The 13,169-nt window shown below is 41.1% G+C and overlaps 1 protein-coding gene across 1 annotated transcript in view; it reads right to left on the minus strand.

Annotated features, from left to right (window-relative positions):
- Nucleotides 1-12,887, minus strand: part of LOC124253286 (general transcription factor 3C polypeptide 5-like) — a 117,562-nt gene extending 104,675 nt beyond the window's left edge. Inside the window, exon 1 of the mRNA XM_046687030.1 lies at nt 12,554-12,887. Coding sequence (XP_046542986.1) covers nt 12,554-12,739 — 186 coding nt within the window. The 5' untranslated portion in view covers nt 12,740-12,887. The remainder of the gene's footprint in view (nt 1-12,553) is intronic.
- Nucleotides 12,888-13,169: the final 282 nt, after the last annotated feature.

Genomic DNA, 13,169 nt, shown 5'->3' on the forward strand with positions numbered 1-13,169 from the left:
TCTGTTCCCAGTAAGCAGGACTGACTACAACAAGTGCAGTACTCTGTTCCCGGTCAGCAGGACTGACTACAACAAGTGGAGTACTCTGTTCCCATTCAGCAGGACTGACTATAACAAGTGGAGTACTCTGTTCCCAGTAAGCAAGACTGACCAACAAGTGGAGTACTCTGTTCCCATTAAGTAGGACTGACTATAACAAGTGGAGTACTCTGTTCCCGGTCAGCAGGACTGACCAACAAGTTGAGTACTCTGCAGGTGGACCCGTTTTACAAAGCAATATCCGTGCTGTGACTCACTTAGGCCCCCCAAAAAATATGTCCGTTTCCAGTAACTCGACCGACCCTTTCCTAACCAGAGGAATGATTACAGGTGGTATACTGGTAGGTTTTAACAATAACAAGTGGAGAACTCTGTTCCCATTCAGCAGGACTGACTATAACAAGTGGAGTACTCTGTTCCGGTCAGCAGGACTGACTATAACAAGTGGAGTACTCTGTTCCCATCCAGCAGGACTGACTATAACAAGTGGAGTACTCTGTTCCCGGTCAGTAGGACTGATCAACAAGTGGAGTACTCTGTTCCCGATCAGCAGGACTGACTATAACAAGTGGAGTACTCTGTTCCCATTCAGCAGGACTGACTATAACAAGTGGAGTACTCTGTTCCCGGTCAGTAGGACTGATCAACAAGTGGAGTACTCTGTTCCCGATCAGCAGGACTGACTATAACAAGTGGAGTACTCTGTTCCCATTCAGCAGGACTGACTATAACAAGTGGAGTACTCTGTTCCCGGTCAGCAGGACTGACTATAACAAGTGGAGTACTCTGTTCCCGGTCAGCAGGACTGACTATAACAAGTGGAGTACTCTGTTCCCATTCAGCAGGACTGACTATTACAAGTGGAGTACTCTGTTCCCATTCAGCAGGACTGACTATAACAAGTGGAGTACTCTGTTCCCGGTCAGCAGGACAGACCAACAAGTGGAGTACTCTGTTCCCATTCAGCAGGACTGACTATAACAAGTGGAGTACTCTGTTCCTGGTCAGCAGGACTGACCAACAAGTGGAGTACTCTGTTCCCATTCAGCAGGACTGACTATAACAAGTGGAGTACTCTGTTCCCGGTCAGCAGGACAGACCAACAAGTGGAGTACTCAGTTCCCATTCAGCAGGACTGACTATAGCAAGTGGAATACTCTGTTCCCATTCAGCAGGACTGATCAACAAGTGGAGTACTCTGTTCCCGATCAGCAGGACTGACTATAACAAGTGGAGTACTCTGTTCCCATTCAGCAGGACTGACCAACAAGTGGAGTACTCTGTTCCCGGTCAGCAGGACTGACTATAACAAGTGGAGTACTCTGTTCCCGGTCAGCAGGACTGACTATAACAAGTGGAGTACTCTGTTCCCATTCAGCAGGACTGACTATAACAAGTGGAGTACTCTGTTCCCATTCAGCAGGACTGACTATAACAAGTGGAGTACTCTGTTCCCGGTCAGCAGGACAGACCAACAAGTGGAGTACTCTGTTCCCATTCAGCAGGACTGACTATAACAAGTGGAGTACTCTGTTCCTGGTCAGCAGGACTGACCAACAAGTGGAGTACTCTGTTCCCAGTAAGCAGGACTGACCAACAAGTGGAGTACTCTGTTCCCATTCAGCAGGACTGACCAACAAGTGGAGTACTCTGTTCCCATTCAGCAGGACTGACCAACAAGTGGAGTACTCTGTTCCCGGTCAGCAGGACTGACTACAACAAGTGGAGTACTCTGTTCCCATTCAGCAGGACTGACTACAACAAGTGGAGTACTCTGTTCCCATTCAGCAGGACTGACTATAACAAGTGGAGTACTCTGTTCCCATTCAGCAGGACTGACCAACAAGTGGAGTACTCTGTTCCCAGTAAGCAGGACTGACTACAACAAGTGCAGTACTCTGTTCCCGGTCAGCAGGACTGACTACAACAAGTGGAGTACTCTGTTCCCATTCAGCAGGACTGACTATAACAAGTGGAGTACTCTGTTCCCAGTAAGCAAGACTGACCAACAAGTGGAGTACTCTGTTCCCATTAAGTAGGACTGACTATAACAAGTGGAGTACTCTGTTCCCGGTCAGCAGGACTGACTATAACAAGTGGAGTACTCTGTTCCCGGTCAGCAGGACAGACCAACAAGTGGAGTACTCAGTTCCCATTCAGCAGGACTGACTATAACAAGTGGAATACTCTGTTCCCATTCAGCAGGACTGACCAACAAGTGGAGTACTCAGTTCCCATTCAGCAGGACTGACTATAACAAGTGGAATACTCTGTTCCCAGTCAGCAGGACTGACCAACAAGTGGAGTACTCTGTTCCCATTCAGCAGGACTGACCAACAAGTGGAGTACTCTGTTCCCAGTAAGCAGGACTGACTACAACAAGTGGAGTACTCTGTTCCCGGTCAGCAGGACTGACTACAACAAGTGGAGTACTCTGTTCCCATTCAGCAGGACTGACTATAACAAGTGGAGTACTCTGTTCCCATTAAGTAGGACTGACTATAACAAGTGGAGTACTCTGTTCCCGGTCAGCAGGACTGACCAACAAGTTGAGTACTCTGCAGGTGGACCCGTTTTACAAAGCAATATCCGTGCTGTGACTCACTTAGGCCCCCCAAAAAATATGTCCGTTTCCAGTAACTCGACCGACCCTTTCCTAACCAGAGGAATGATTACAGGTGGTATACTGGTAGGTTTTAACAATAACAAGTGGAGAACTCTGTTCCCATTCAGCAGGACTGACTATAACAAGTGGAGTACTCTGTTCCGGTCAGCAGGACTGACCAACAAATGGAGTACTCTGTTCCCGATCAGCAGGACTGACTATAACAAGTGGAGTACTCTGTTCCCATTCAGCAGGACTGACTATAACAAGTGGAGTACTCTCTTCCCGGTCAGCAGGACTGACTATAACAAGTGGAGTACTCTGTTCCCGGTCAGCAGGACTGACTATAACAAGTGGAGTACTCTGTTCCCATTCAGCAGGACTGACTATAACAAGTGGAGTACTCTGTTCCCATTCAGCAGGACTGACTATAACAAGTGGAGTACTCTGTTCCCGGTCAGCAGGACAGACCAACAAGTGGAGTACTCTGTTCCCATTCAGCAGGACTGACTATAACAAGTGGAGTACTCTGTTCCTGGTCAGCAGGACTGACCAACAAGTGGAGTACTCAGTTCCCATTCAGCAGGACTGACTATAGCAAGTGGAATACTCTGTTCCCATTCAGCAGGACTGACCAACAAGTGGAGTACTCTGTTCCCATTCAGCAGGACTGACTATAACAAGTGGAGTACTCTGTTCCTGGTCAGCAGGACTGACCAACAAGTGGAGTACTCAGTTCCCATTCAGCAGGACTGACTATAGCAAGTGGAATACTCTGTTCCCATTCAGCAGGACTGACCAACAAGTGGAGTACTCAGTTCCCATTCAGCAGGACTGACTATAACAAGTGGAATACTCTGTTCCCATTCAGCAGGACTGACCAACAAGTGGAGTACTCTGTTCCCAGTAAACAGGACTGACTATAACAAGTGGAGTACTCTGTTCCCGGTCAGCAGGACAGACCAACAAGTGGAGTACTCAGTTCCCATTCAGCAGGACTGACTATAACAAGTGGAATACTCTGTTCCCATTCAGCAGGACTGACCAACAAGTGGAGTACTCTGTTCCCATTCAGCAGGACTGACCAACAAGTGGAGTACTCTGTTCCCAGTAAGCAGGACTGACCAACAAGTGGAGTACTCTGTTCCCGGTCAGCAGGACTGACCAACAAGTGGAGTACTCTGTTCCCGGTCAGCAGGACTGACTATAACAAGTGGAGTACTCTGTTCCCATTCAGCAGGACTGACTATAACAAGTGGAGTACTCTGTTCCCATTCAGCAGGACTGACTATAACAAGTGGAGTACTCTGTTCCCGGTCAGCAGGACTGACCAACAAGTGGAGTACTCTGTTCCCATTCAGCAGGACTGACCAAACAAGTGGAGTACTCTGTTCCTGGTCAGCAGGACTGACTACAACAAGTGGAGTACTCTGTTCCCATTCAGCAGGACTGACCAACAAGTGGTGGAGTACTCTGTTCCCATTCAGCAGGACTGACTAAACAAGTGGAGTACTCTGTTCCCATTCAGCAGGACTGACCAACAAGTGGAGTACTCTGTTCCCGGTCAGCAGGACTGACTACAACAAGTGGAGTACTCTGTTCCCATTCAGCAGGACTGACTACAACAAGTGGAGTACTCTGTTCCCATTCAGCAGGACTGACTATAACAAGTGGAGTACTCTGTTCCCAGTAAGCAAGACTGACCAACAAGTGGAGTACTCTGTTCCCATTAAGTAGGACTGACTATAACAAGTGGAGTACTCTGTTCCCGGTCAGCAGGACTGACCAACAAGTTGAGTACTCTGCAGGTGGACCCGTTTTACAAAGCAATATCCGTGCTGTGACTCACTTAGGCCCAAAAAAAAATATGTCCGTTTCCAGTAACTCGACCGACCCTTTCCTAACCAGAGGAATGATTACAGGTGGTATACTGGTAGGTTTTAACAATAACAAGTGGAGAACTCTGTTCCCGGTCAGTAGGACTGACTATAACAAGTGGAATACTCTGTAACCGGTCAGCAGGACTGACCAACAAGTGGAGTACTCTGCAGGTGGACCCGTTTTACAAAGCAATATCCGTGCTGTGACTGACTTAGGCCACAACAAAAAAATATGTCCGTTTCCAGTAACTCGACAGACCCTATCCTAACCACACACCCGACCCTAAATCTTTTTTTAAACAAGTCAAAATCATGACTGGAGAGCATTTCAACTCATCGTTTTCATCCAAATCGAGTATGATATGTTTTTCAGTGTACGTAAGGTTAAAATAGATTGCATTGAATTGGCATAATGGGCTCTCACTGACAAAACCTGCAAATGAATAACATAAATAATGATTTGATATAGAAATCTTTCAATGTTTTATCACAAGGCATTGTAACAACATGATATAGTACTCTTGAAGACCTTCTCAGGTGCCCACCCGATGCTACTAGCAAAAAAAAAAAAAAAGATAAAACCGACCCACCTACCCTACTGGACATATATTTTTCTTTGGCCTTACCATGTTTACAGCTTTAACTGCACACCTTAAATGTCTGATGAAATATAAAAGTATCTGCCTGAGAACAAATCTGTCTGCCTCAGGCCTACAAGCTGACGTCTATTTTGACCACTGTCCCACATGCTGACAGGGTCAAAACCACTGTGAAATATGAAAGTTCTTTCTATCTGTCAAGGTACACACCCACTATAACGGAAGTGACTGAGTTGATGCCCACCCGTGCAATTTGGACATAGGCTGCACTTCATGATAGAATTTTTGATGCAACAAAGACGCTTATCATACAATCAATAATATTGAGGTCTTGTGCTGTCAACAAACCCAATGTTTGGCAAAAAGTGGATGCAATGATTTAGAGGAGTATTACTTGGAGGAGCATTCCTTGGAGGAGGAGCATTACTTGGAGGAGGAGCATTACTTGGAGGAGCATTACTTGGAGGAGGAGCATTACTTGGAGGAGCATTACTTAGAGAGCATTACTTAGAGAGCATTACTTGGAGGAGCATTACTTGGAGGAGCAGCATTACTTGGAGGAGCAGCATTACTTGGAGGAGCATTACTTGGAGGAGCATTACTTGGAGAGCATTACTTGGAAGAGCATTACTTGGAGGAGCATTACTTAGAGGAGCATTACTTAGAGAGCATTACTTGGAGGAGCAGCATTACTTGGAGGAGCACTTAGAGAGCATTACTTGGAGGAGCATTACTTAGAGAGCATTACTTGGAGGAGCATTACATTCAGTACAACACTATCTGAGGAACTGTTTCCATCTAAAAGGAGCAACTCCCAATCAAAGTGGGTTGTGAGAACTTGATGTCCTGATAAACACAGTGACCATCAGCCACTACTGGCTGGCGAACAGTTATCGACACATAACAGTTATCGCCAACACCCGCCTATAGTGCTTGTGCACAAACACATCGGGGGATGTCACATGACCATAAGTGTGTTTCCAGTTATTTTGTTTGAACGGATTGTGAATAAACCTGATTTTAAAAAATGCAGGTTTTTTTCTGATTTCTGTTCGCATGCACGCTTATCGAAAGTAATGAAAGAAAATGATAACGAAACATTTCTCTCTAATATTAGAATAATGTCAAAATCAGACATGTTCTACGATGTGGTTTCCTTTCACTAAGACATGTCATGTGGCAGTGTCAAATTTTTACATTTTATTTATTTGTGTAAATACGGTATTGTCTTCAAACAGTTTGGTCGTGATAGTTTTATTGAATTAGGTTTTTATTAGAGTATGTATGGTACTGTTTCCAGCTTGATTGACCCAAGCTGGACCTGGGCTCTATTGTTTTATTGTGGGAGAGCAGGGTGTTCTTTTGTTCTGCCTTCAGAGGGCAAGATATTCCTTGCTCTCTGATGGGTCAGTTTAATGTTGTATATTTGTTTTCACTAACATCAGCACATTTTAAATTAGTCTACTACATACAGCTGCACAAGAAAGGTAAGAAACAGATTTCTTGGCATTTTGACAGATGTCTATGAGTTCTCCTTTTGGTCTGCAACTACTCACTGTTTGAGGTTAATTAACTAAATACTTAACATATTACGAAGGTTATTTATGTATAGCTATGTTAAAAATATTATTTTTGCTTAGGTGTGATGTGAAGGTATGTATGTGTTTTCAGATTAGTATAAAATAATGTTTATAGGCATGATGTTCATGTTTACGGCATCAGGATAAGTTAAGTTTATGATAAGTATATTAGTAGTGTATTAATATTCATAAAGTCAGGCGACACATAAGCATTTATGCCTGCTCATCAGCCATCTTTGTCAGCCATGTTGTACACTTATGGTACATGTAATATTTGTGCCACTTGAAATTCTTAATAACTACTTATTGTATATATTTGTAAGAATATCACAGCACAGATAATGTTGTGCTGGTAAGGTATATATAGATCAATTATGCAGGTTTGTTTTTAAAGATGTATGTGTTTATCTATGCCATGATCATGATTTGGCAATAACATGTATTTCTGAATTGTTAAGCCCCTGTCACACTTTCACGTATATCAGGTGTTTTGGAGTTCCTTATAAAAAAAATCAATATGCAGCCCGGATGCTCATAATTGCGAAACTTTTTGATTGCTTTGACATATGTGTGACGCACATCTAGCGTATAAATAATGAATTCAGTGCATCCATTGCATGAGGTGAATATGATATGCGTAACACTATTTTTCTTGCCTCAAATAGTTGCATATGCAGTGCACATGTCGAACGTATTTCGGGCACACCTAACTTATGCCAACCGCATGCCTTGTGTTGGAAATCGGAAACCAAATCCACTATTGATTATCGGAGGACTTGTGAACAATTAATTATCGATTATAATCAAAACATATACATTTTTAATGTAATCACCAATTTTAAGGGATTTTCCCCAGGTTTTTTCATATTATGTTTTTTCATAACTAATACTGCCATGCAATGAAATGCACACATGCCGGAAAGACACTGGAATTGTAATTAAACAAAAACAGTGTTTAAACGTTTACAATGATCATAGCTTTATGCTGTTGATGGCATGTTTGTTTGTGAATATACGTCAAATTTAATGGTTAATTTTCTTTATTCAAGTGTGTTATACTAAAACAACAAAATTGAAAATATGTTTTTTACAATCGATAATTATTTTTAATCCTTTTGATCGATTTTCGATCATCGGAACACCACTACGCATGCCTGACACACTTCTGACGAATGCCAAGCATATTCTGAGCATATTCCCAATTTATAAAAAAGTTAGCTGTTTCCCGCTGTTTTCGTTACCAATGCAGATTCCATAGCGTGAACATCAAGCTTTTGTACCTAAAACTTGCACGAACTGATTGAGATGCATATGAGGTGCGCATTGTGCATATGAGGTGCGCATTGTGCGCATTGTGCGTACAACTGCATATGAAAGAAAAGTGAATGCACATCTCATAAGGAATTAGAATATGCAGAAGTGTGACAGGGCCATTATGGAATTAGAGTGATGTATGTTTCATTATGATAAGTTATTAGATTACCGGTAAGTTAGCAGAATATACTTATTGTTATGTTATCACTTATAGATGGAGACGCTGCTTGTCTATCAGTAAAGGTAGACGATGCTCACTATCACCTGACTAACATATATTTCGTACCCTTTTAATGTGTTTATATTTCACATATATTTATGCGACAAATATGTGTGGAGAGATTATCATTGTGATATTTGGCTGCTAATATATTTCATGTCTCAGTATAATATATATTTATAATCCTTTTTGTGAACTGCATTTATTTGTTGCTTATATGTCTTATCGGAATTGATGCAGTTTAAGTAATATGTATCACATGGAGTATATGTGACAGATAAGTAATATGTATCACATGGAGTATATGTGACAGATAAGTAATATGTATCACATGGAGTATATGTGACAGATAAGTAATATGTATCACATGGAGTATATGTGACAGATAAGTAATATGTATCACATGGAGTATATGTGACAGATAAGTAATATGTATCACATGGAGTATATGTGACAGATAAGTAATTACTGTCAGTAACTGTAACAGTTTAAGTAATATGTATCACAAGGAGTATATGTGACAGATAAGTAATTAGTCAGTAACTGTAACAGTTTAAGTAATATGTATCACATGGAGTATATGTGACATAAGTAATTATTGTCAGTAACTGTAAGAGTTTAAGTAATATGTATCACATGGAGTATATGTGACAGATAAGTATTTACTGTCAGTAACTGTAACAGTTGAAGTAATATGTATCACATGGAGTATATGTGACAGATAAGTATTTACTGTCAGTAACTGTAACAGTTTAAGTAATATGTATCACATGGAGTATATGTGACAGATAAGTCATTACTGTCAGTAACTGTAACAGTTTAAGTAATATGTATCACATGGAGTATATGTGACAGATAAGTCATTACTGTCAGTAACTGTAACAGTTTAAGTAATATGTATCACATGGAGTATATGTGACAGATAAGTCATTACTGTCAGTAACTGTAACAGTTTAAGTAATATGTATCACATGGAGTATATGTGACAGATAAGTCATTACTGTCAGTAACTGTAACAGTTTAAGTAATATGTATCACATGGAGTATATGTGACAGATAAGTAATTACTGTCAGTAACTGTAACAGTTTAAGTAATATGTATCACATGGAGTATATGTGACAGATAAGTCATTACTGTCAGTAACTGTAACAGTTTAAGTAATATGTATCACATGGAGTATATGTGACAGATAAGTAATTATTGTCAGTAACTGTAACAGTTTAAGTAATATGTATCACATGGAGTATATGTGACAGATAAGTCATTATTGTCAGTAACTGTAACAGTTATGTGCAATGTCCTAGACTAGTAAAGATGTGATATGATTGTTTGTTGATTGTTTATCATTATGTTACAGGGTGAAAATATAATATATACTTTGAGCAAATAAATTGTGGCGTAAGTCACAGTTCACACCCCGTTTGGCGTTGGTACATTGAATAGCACCACTTGGTAGCCTGCTACAATTACATTTCATATCATCCATTCAGGTACGATTTATAAACAAATTATATGAGGTGAATAAATCACCTTACATTATAAGTTGTATGCTTCTCTCGAGGGTAATACGGTCTGATATATGCCTCTTTGTAGCAGTGTCACCCGAGTCGGTATTACCCAGACCGTATTACCCAAGGGAGAAGCATACAACGTATTTATCTTACCCCCATATTAAATGTACAAAGATCGCTACCGACTATATGACAAGCAAACAAAATGGCGTCTGCCTCTCGACTGGATTTTTCACATCAGTGAAACAAATTTTGACAAGCATAAAACTGCTATAAAAATTGTTAATTATGTTTGAGTGTGAGTGAGTGAGTGAGTTTAGTTTTACGCCGCACTCAGCAATATTCCAGCTATATGGCGGCGGTCTGTAAATAATCGAGTCTGGACCAGACAATCCAGTGATCAACAGCATGAGCATCGATCTGCACAATTGGGAACCGATGACATGTGTCAACCAAGTCAGCGAAACTGACCACCCGATCCCGTTAGTCGCCTCTTACGACAAGATAGTCGCCTTTTTATGGCAAGCACATGGGTTGCTGAAGACCTATTCTACCCCGGATCTTCACTATGTTTGAGTGTGCAAACCACTCAATGTATAAAATAGCTTAAATAAAGCAGTGAAAGTCGGTAAATTAAATCTGTACAAAGTGAACACAAAAACAGCTGATCGAACAGTTTTCGAACTCCGGGCACAGCATGCGTCATATTATGACGTCATACGATTGTTAGTGCTTCAGCTTCTCGTCGGAGAGCTTGGCGGTTACCGTGGCAGCGGGTAATATTTTTTCCAGTTGTCACACTCCTGGGAAACTTGTTAAACCGTCATTGACCAATGAAATTAAAGTATTTTACATGAAGGTAAGATAACAGCATTTGTCAATATTCACAATGGGAGTGAGTTTTGTTCTTTTAAATTTCATTTTTTAAAACAAATTCCAGTTATGAAATGTATTTAATATGTCAATTTAGTCAAGGTTTGAAAGACAACATAGTTTTCTTCCAAAATGTATGTCACAATTGGGGAATAACATGAATACGCCGCTTTTAGCAATATCCAGGAATATCACGGCGGGGAACACCAGAAATGGGCTTCACACATTGTACCAATGTGGGGAATCGAACCCGGGTCTTTGGCGTGACGAGCGGACTTTAACCACCAGACTACCCCACCTCCCCTGAAAACTTCAGAAGTGGCAATAACTGCTGGTTAGTTCCTGTTAGCCGTGATTCAGAAAAACATGATCGGCAACTGCAGGAAACATCGGTGAATAGCTAATCTATCATCATGATAAACATGATAAATTTTGTTTCATAAGTTAAAGAATTAATGGATGACATTATGACAAGCCTTGAGCGTCCAAGAAAACAAACCGGTTTTGAAGTCTGAATGTTGATGAGGAAGTGAGGTGAAATGGGGTTTAGCGTCGTACTTAGGAACATTTCACTGAGATATCATGCCACCGCTAAGCATGAATACCCCACTCAGACACATTATATCGTCAAGTCACATAAGTTCGATCGTCATGTAACCTCGATCGCCCATTTTGAATGGTAATTGTCGCAATACGTAGCGATAACTTACGATATCTGCAGCTTTGATCTTCTGGTGACACCACTTTTATTCGTTTGGGCCGGAAAATGTTTCGTGTAAAGTTACCAAACGTAAGTTATAGCTCATATTCAGCAAACAACTACTTTTTAACCCTAGATCAATAATGTAACTTTATCAGCTCCAATAAAATGTAAACAGTACTTATTTCACACGTTGTAAATTGACAGCACCCCTGTCTTCTGTTTGTTTACGTTGCTGGTCTAATTGTGACATGTCCAGTCACGTGATATCCTTGTCAAAATTTAAAACTTTGGAAACAAGTAAGGGCCATTTGTTATAGAAAACTTAATGCTTTTTGAGAATTTCCGTGAATTTGTACTTGATGAAGTTCGAGCTATTGCCTCATTGATAAATACAACCTTGGCACAATGTACCCACCCTACATGTCAGCACAGAACACATTTACGTTTCTGCAAGCCAGTTCGTGGTGTTTGTCTACATTCTGAGGTTTGATGCCTGTCACGATGAGCCTGAAGAATAATTCCCTGCATAATACTTCTATATAAGCTGAATATTTGTGACTTTTCATCGTTTTTAGAAGTATTGAAACATAAAATGAACGTTTCATGAACATAAATACCATAAAATTACTTGGGACTGCTCTAACTCTGAATTTGACACAAGAAATCGTCCTTACAAGTCATCCTGTTTACGTGACAAGCCAGCCAATCATATGATCGAACTTATGTGACGTAGCTTTCTGGGTCAGTTGTGTTGACAGTGAGAGGGCGGCCATGCCCCGATTGTGAAAAGCAGTCAAAATACCTGGATTTTGGAAATGTTTGACATAAATAAACAAGTTTAGAGGTAAGAGATTTGAAAATAAGATTATATGAATATAACTTTGAAAATTCAGCGACAGTTCTTAAGTGATCGAACTTACATGACACAAGGATACTGACTCCGAGCCGATCAGGCCTTGTTTTACCCATTAAATCCGAGCACCAGGCAGGGACCAACAAGTACCATATTTTAACGTCTTTTGGTATGATGCTGCCGGGGATCGAACCTGTGCGGAGGCTCTAACCACTACACCACTGTGGCGGTATGTTGACGAGGAATTCACAGAAGGTTCAAGGTTATGAATGCTATGACACTGAGATTGAGAAGATATGAGTCGTTCCCCACTCAAATCGGGAGAAACTCTTACCAACATATAATTACAGGTTTGGTTAATTATTACTTACACACCTTGAAAACTCCTCGAATCCCATCAATGGTTTCAAGTGCTCTGTCGACGTTCTGTACATGTGCTGGAAAATCAACACACACATGTCGTTCTTTGGAAATAACAGCAACTGTGAGTCTGTTCTCAATAGGATTGTCATCAAGAGGACGTCCTGCCTTCGGATTTGTCGGTGATAAAAGGCCGGCCATTACACCGACTAGGAGTTCTGTGTACCGAACAGAAGACACAGACCTGTGTCAATACACACTAAATTACAGTGGACACAACAGCATCTGAAACTGGCGCCTTCGACGTGAAACATTTCCAGAGCTTGTTGATGGTCGTCAACAGTCCCAAACGGCTACTGACAAAATGGGAACAGCACATGTGGTCAAAACGGACATTTTTTTTTTTGGGGGTAGTGGGGGAGGTGTGTGTGTGTGTGGGGGGGCTTCATATGCCATGCCGACAACTGAAACTGTATATTCTATACAGTAGGCACATTTGAAATAGCATTATCCAATCGATTTTGAGGTCTTTGTTTACAATTACTATTGGAAAACAAATCCAAAGGTTTTACGTAATTGCGTCATCACCGAATATGGGCTTTTTTCATCTTGCGTTCAACTGTATTTCGTA

This window comes from Haliotis rubra, unplaced genomic scaffold (assembly GCF_003918875.1).
Source record: "Haliotis rubra isolate DU_JTF1 unplaced genomic scaffold, ASM391887v1 Scf538, whole genome shotgun sequence".
NCBI lineage: Eukaryota > Metazoa > Mollusca > Gastropoda > Lepetellida > Haliotidae > Haliotis > Haliotis rubra.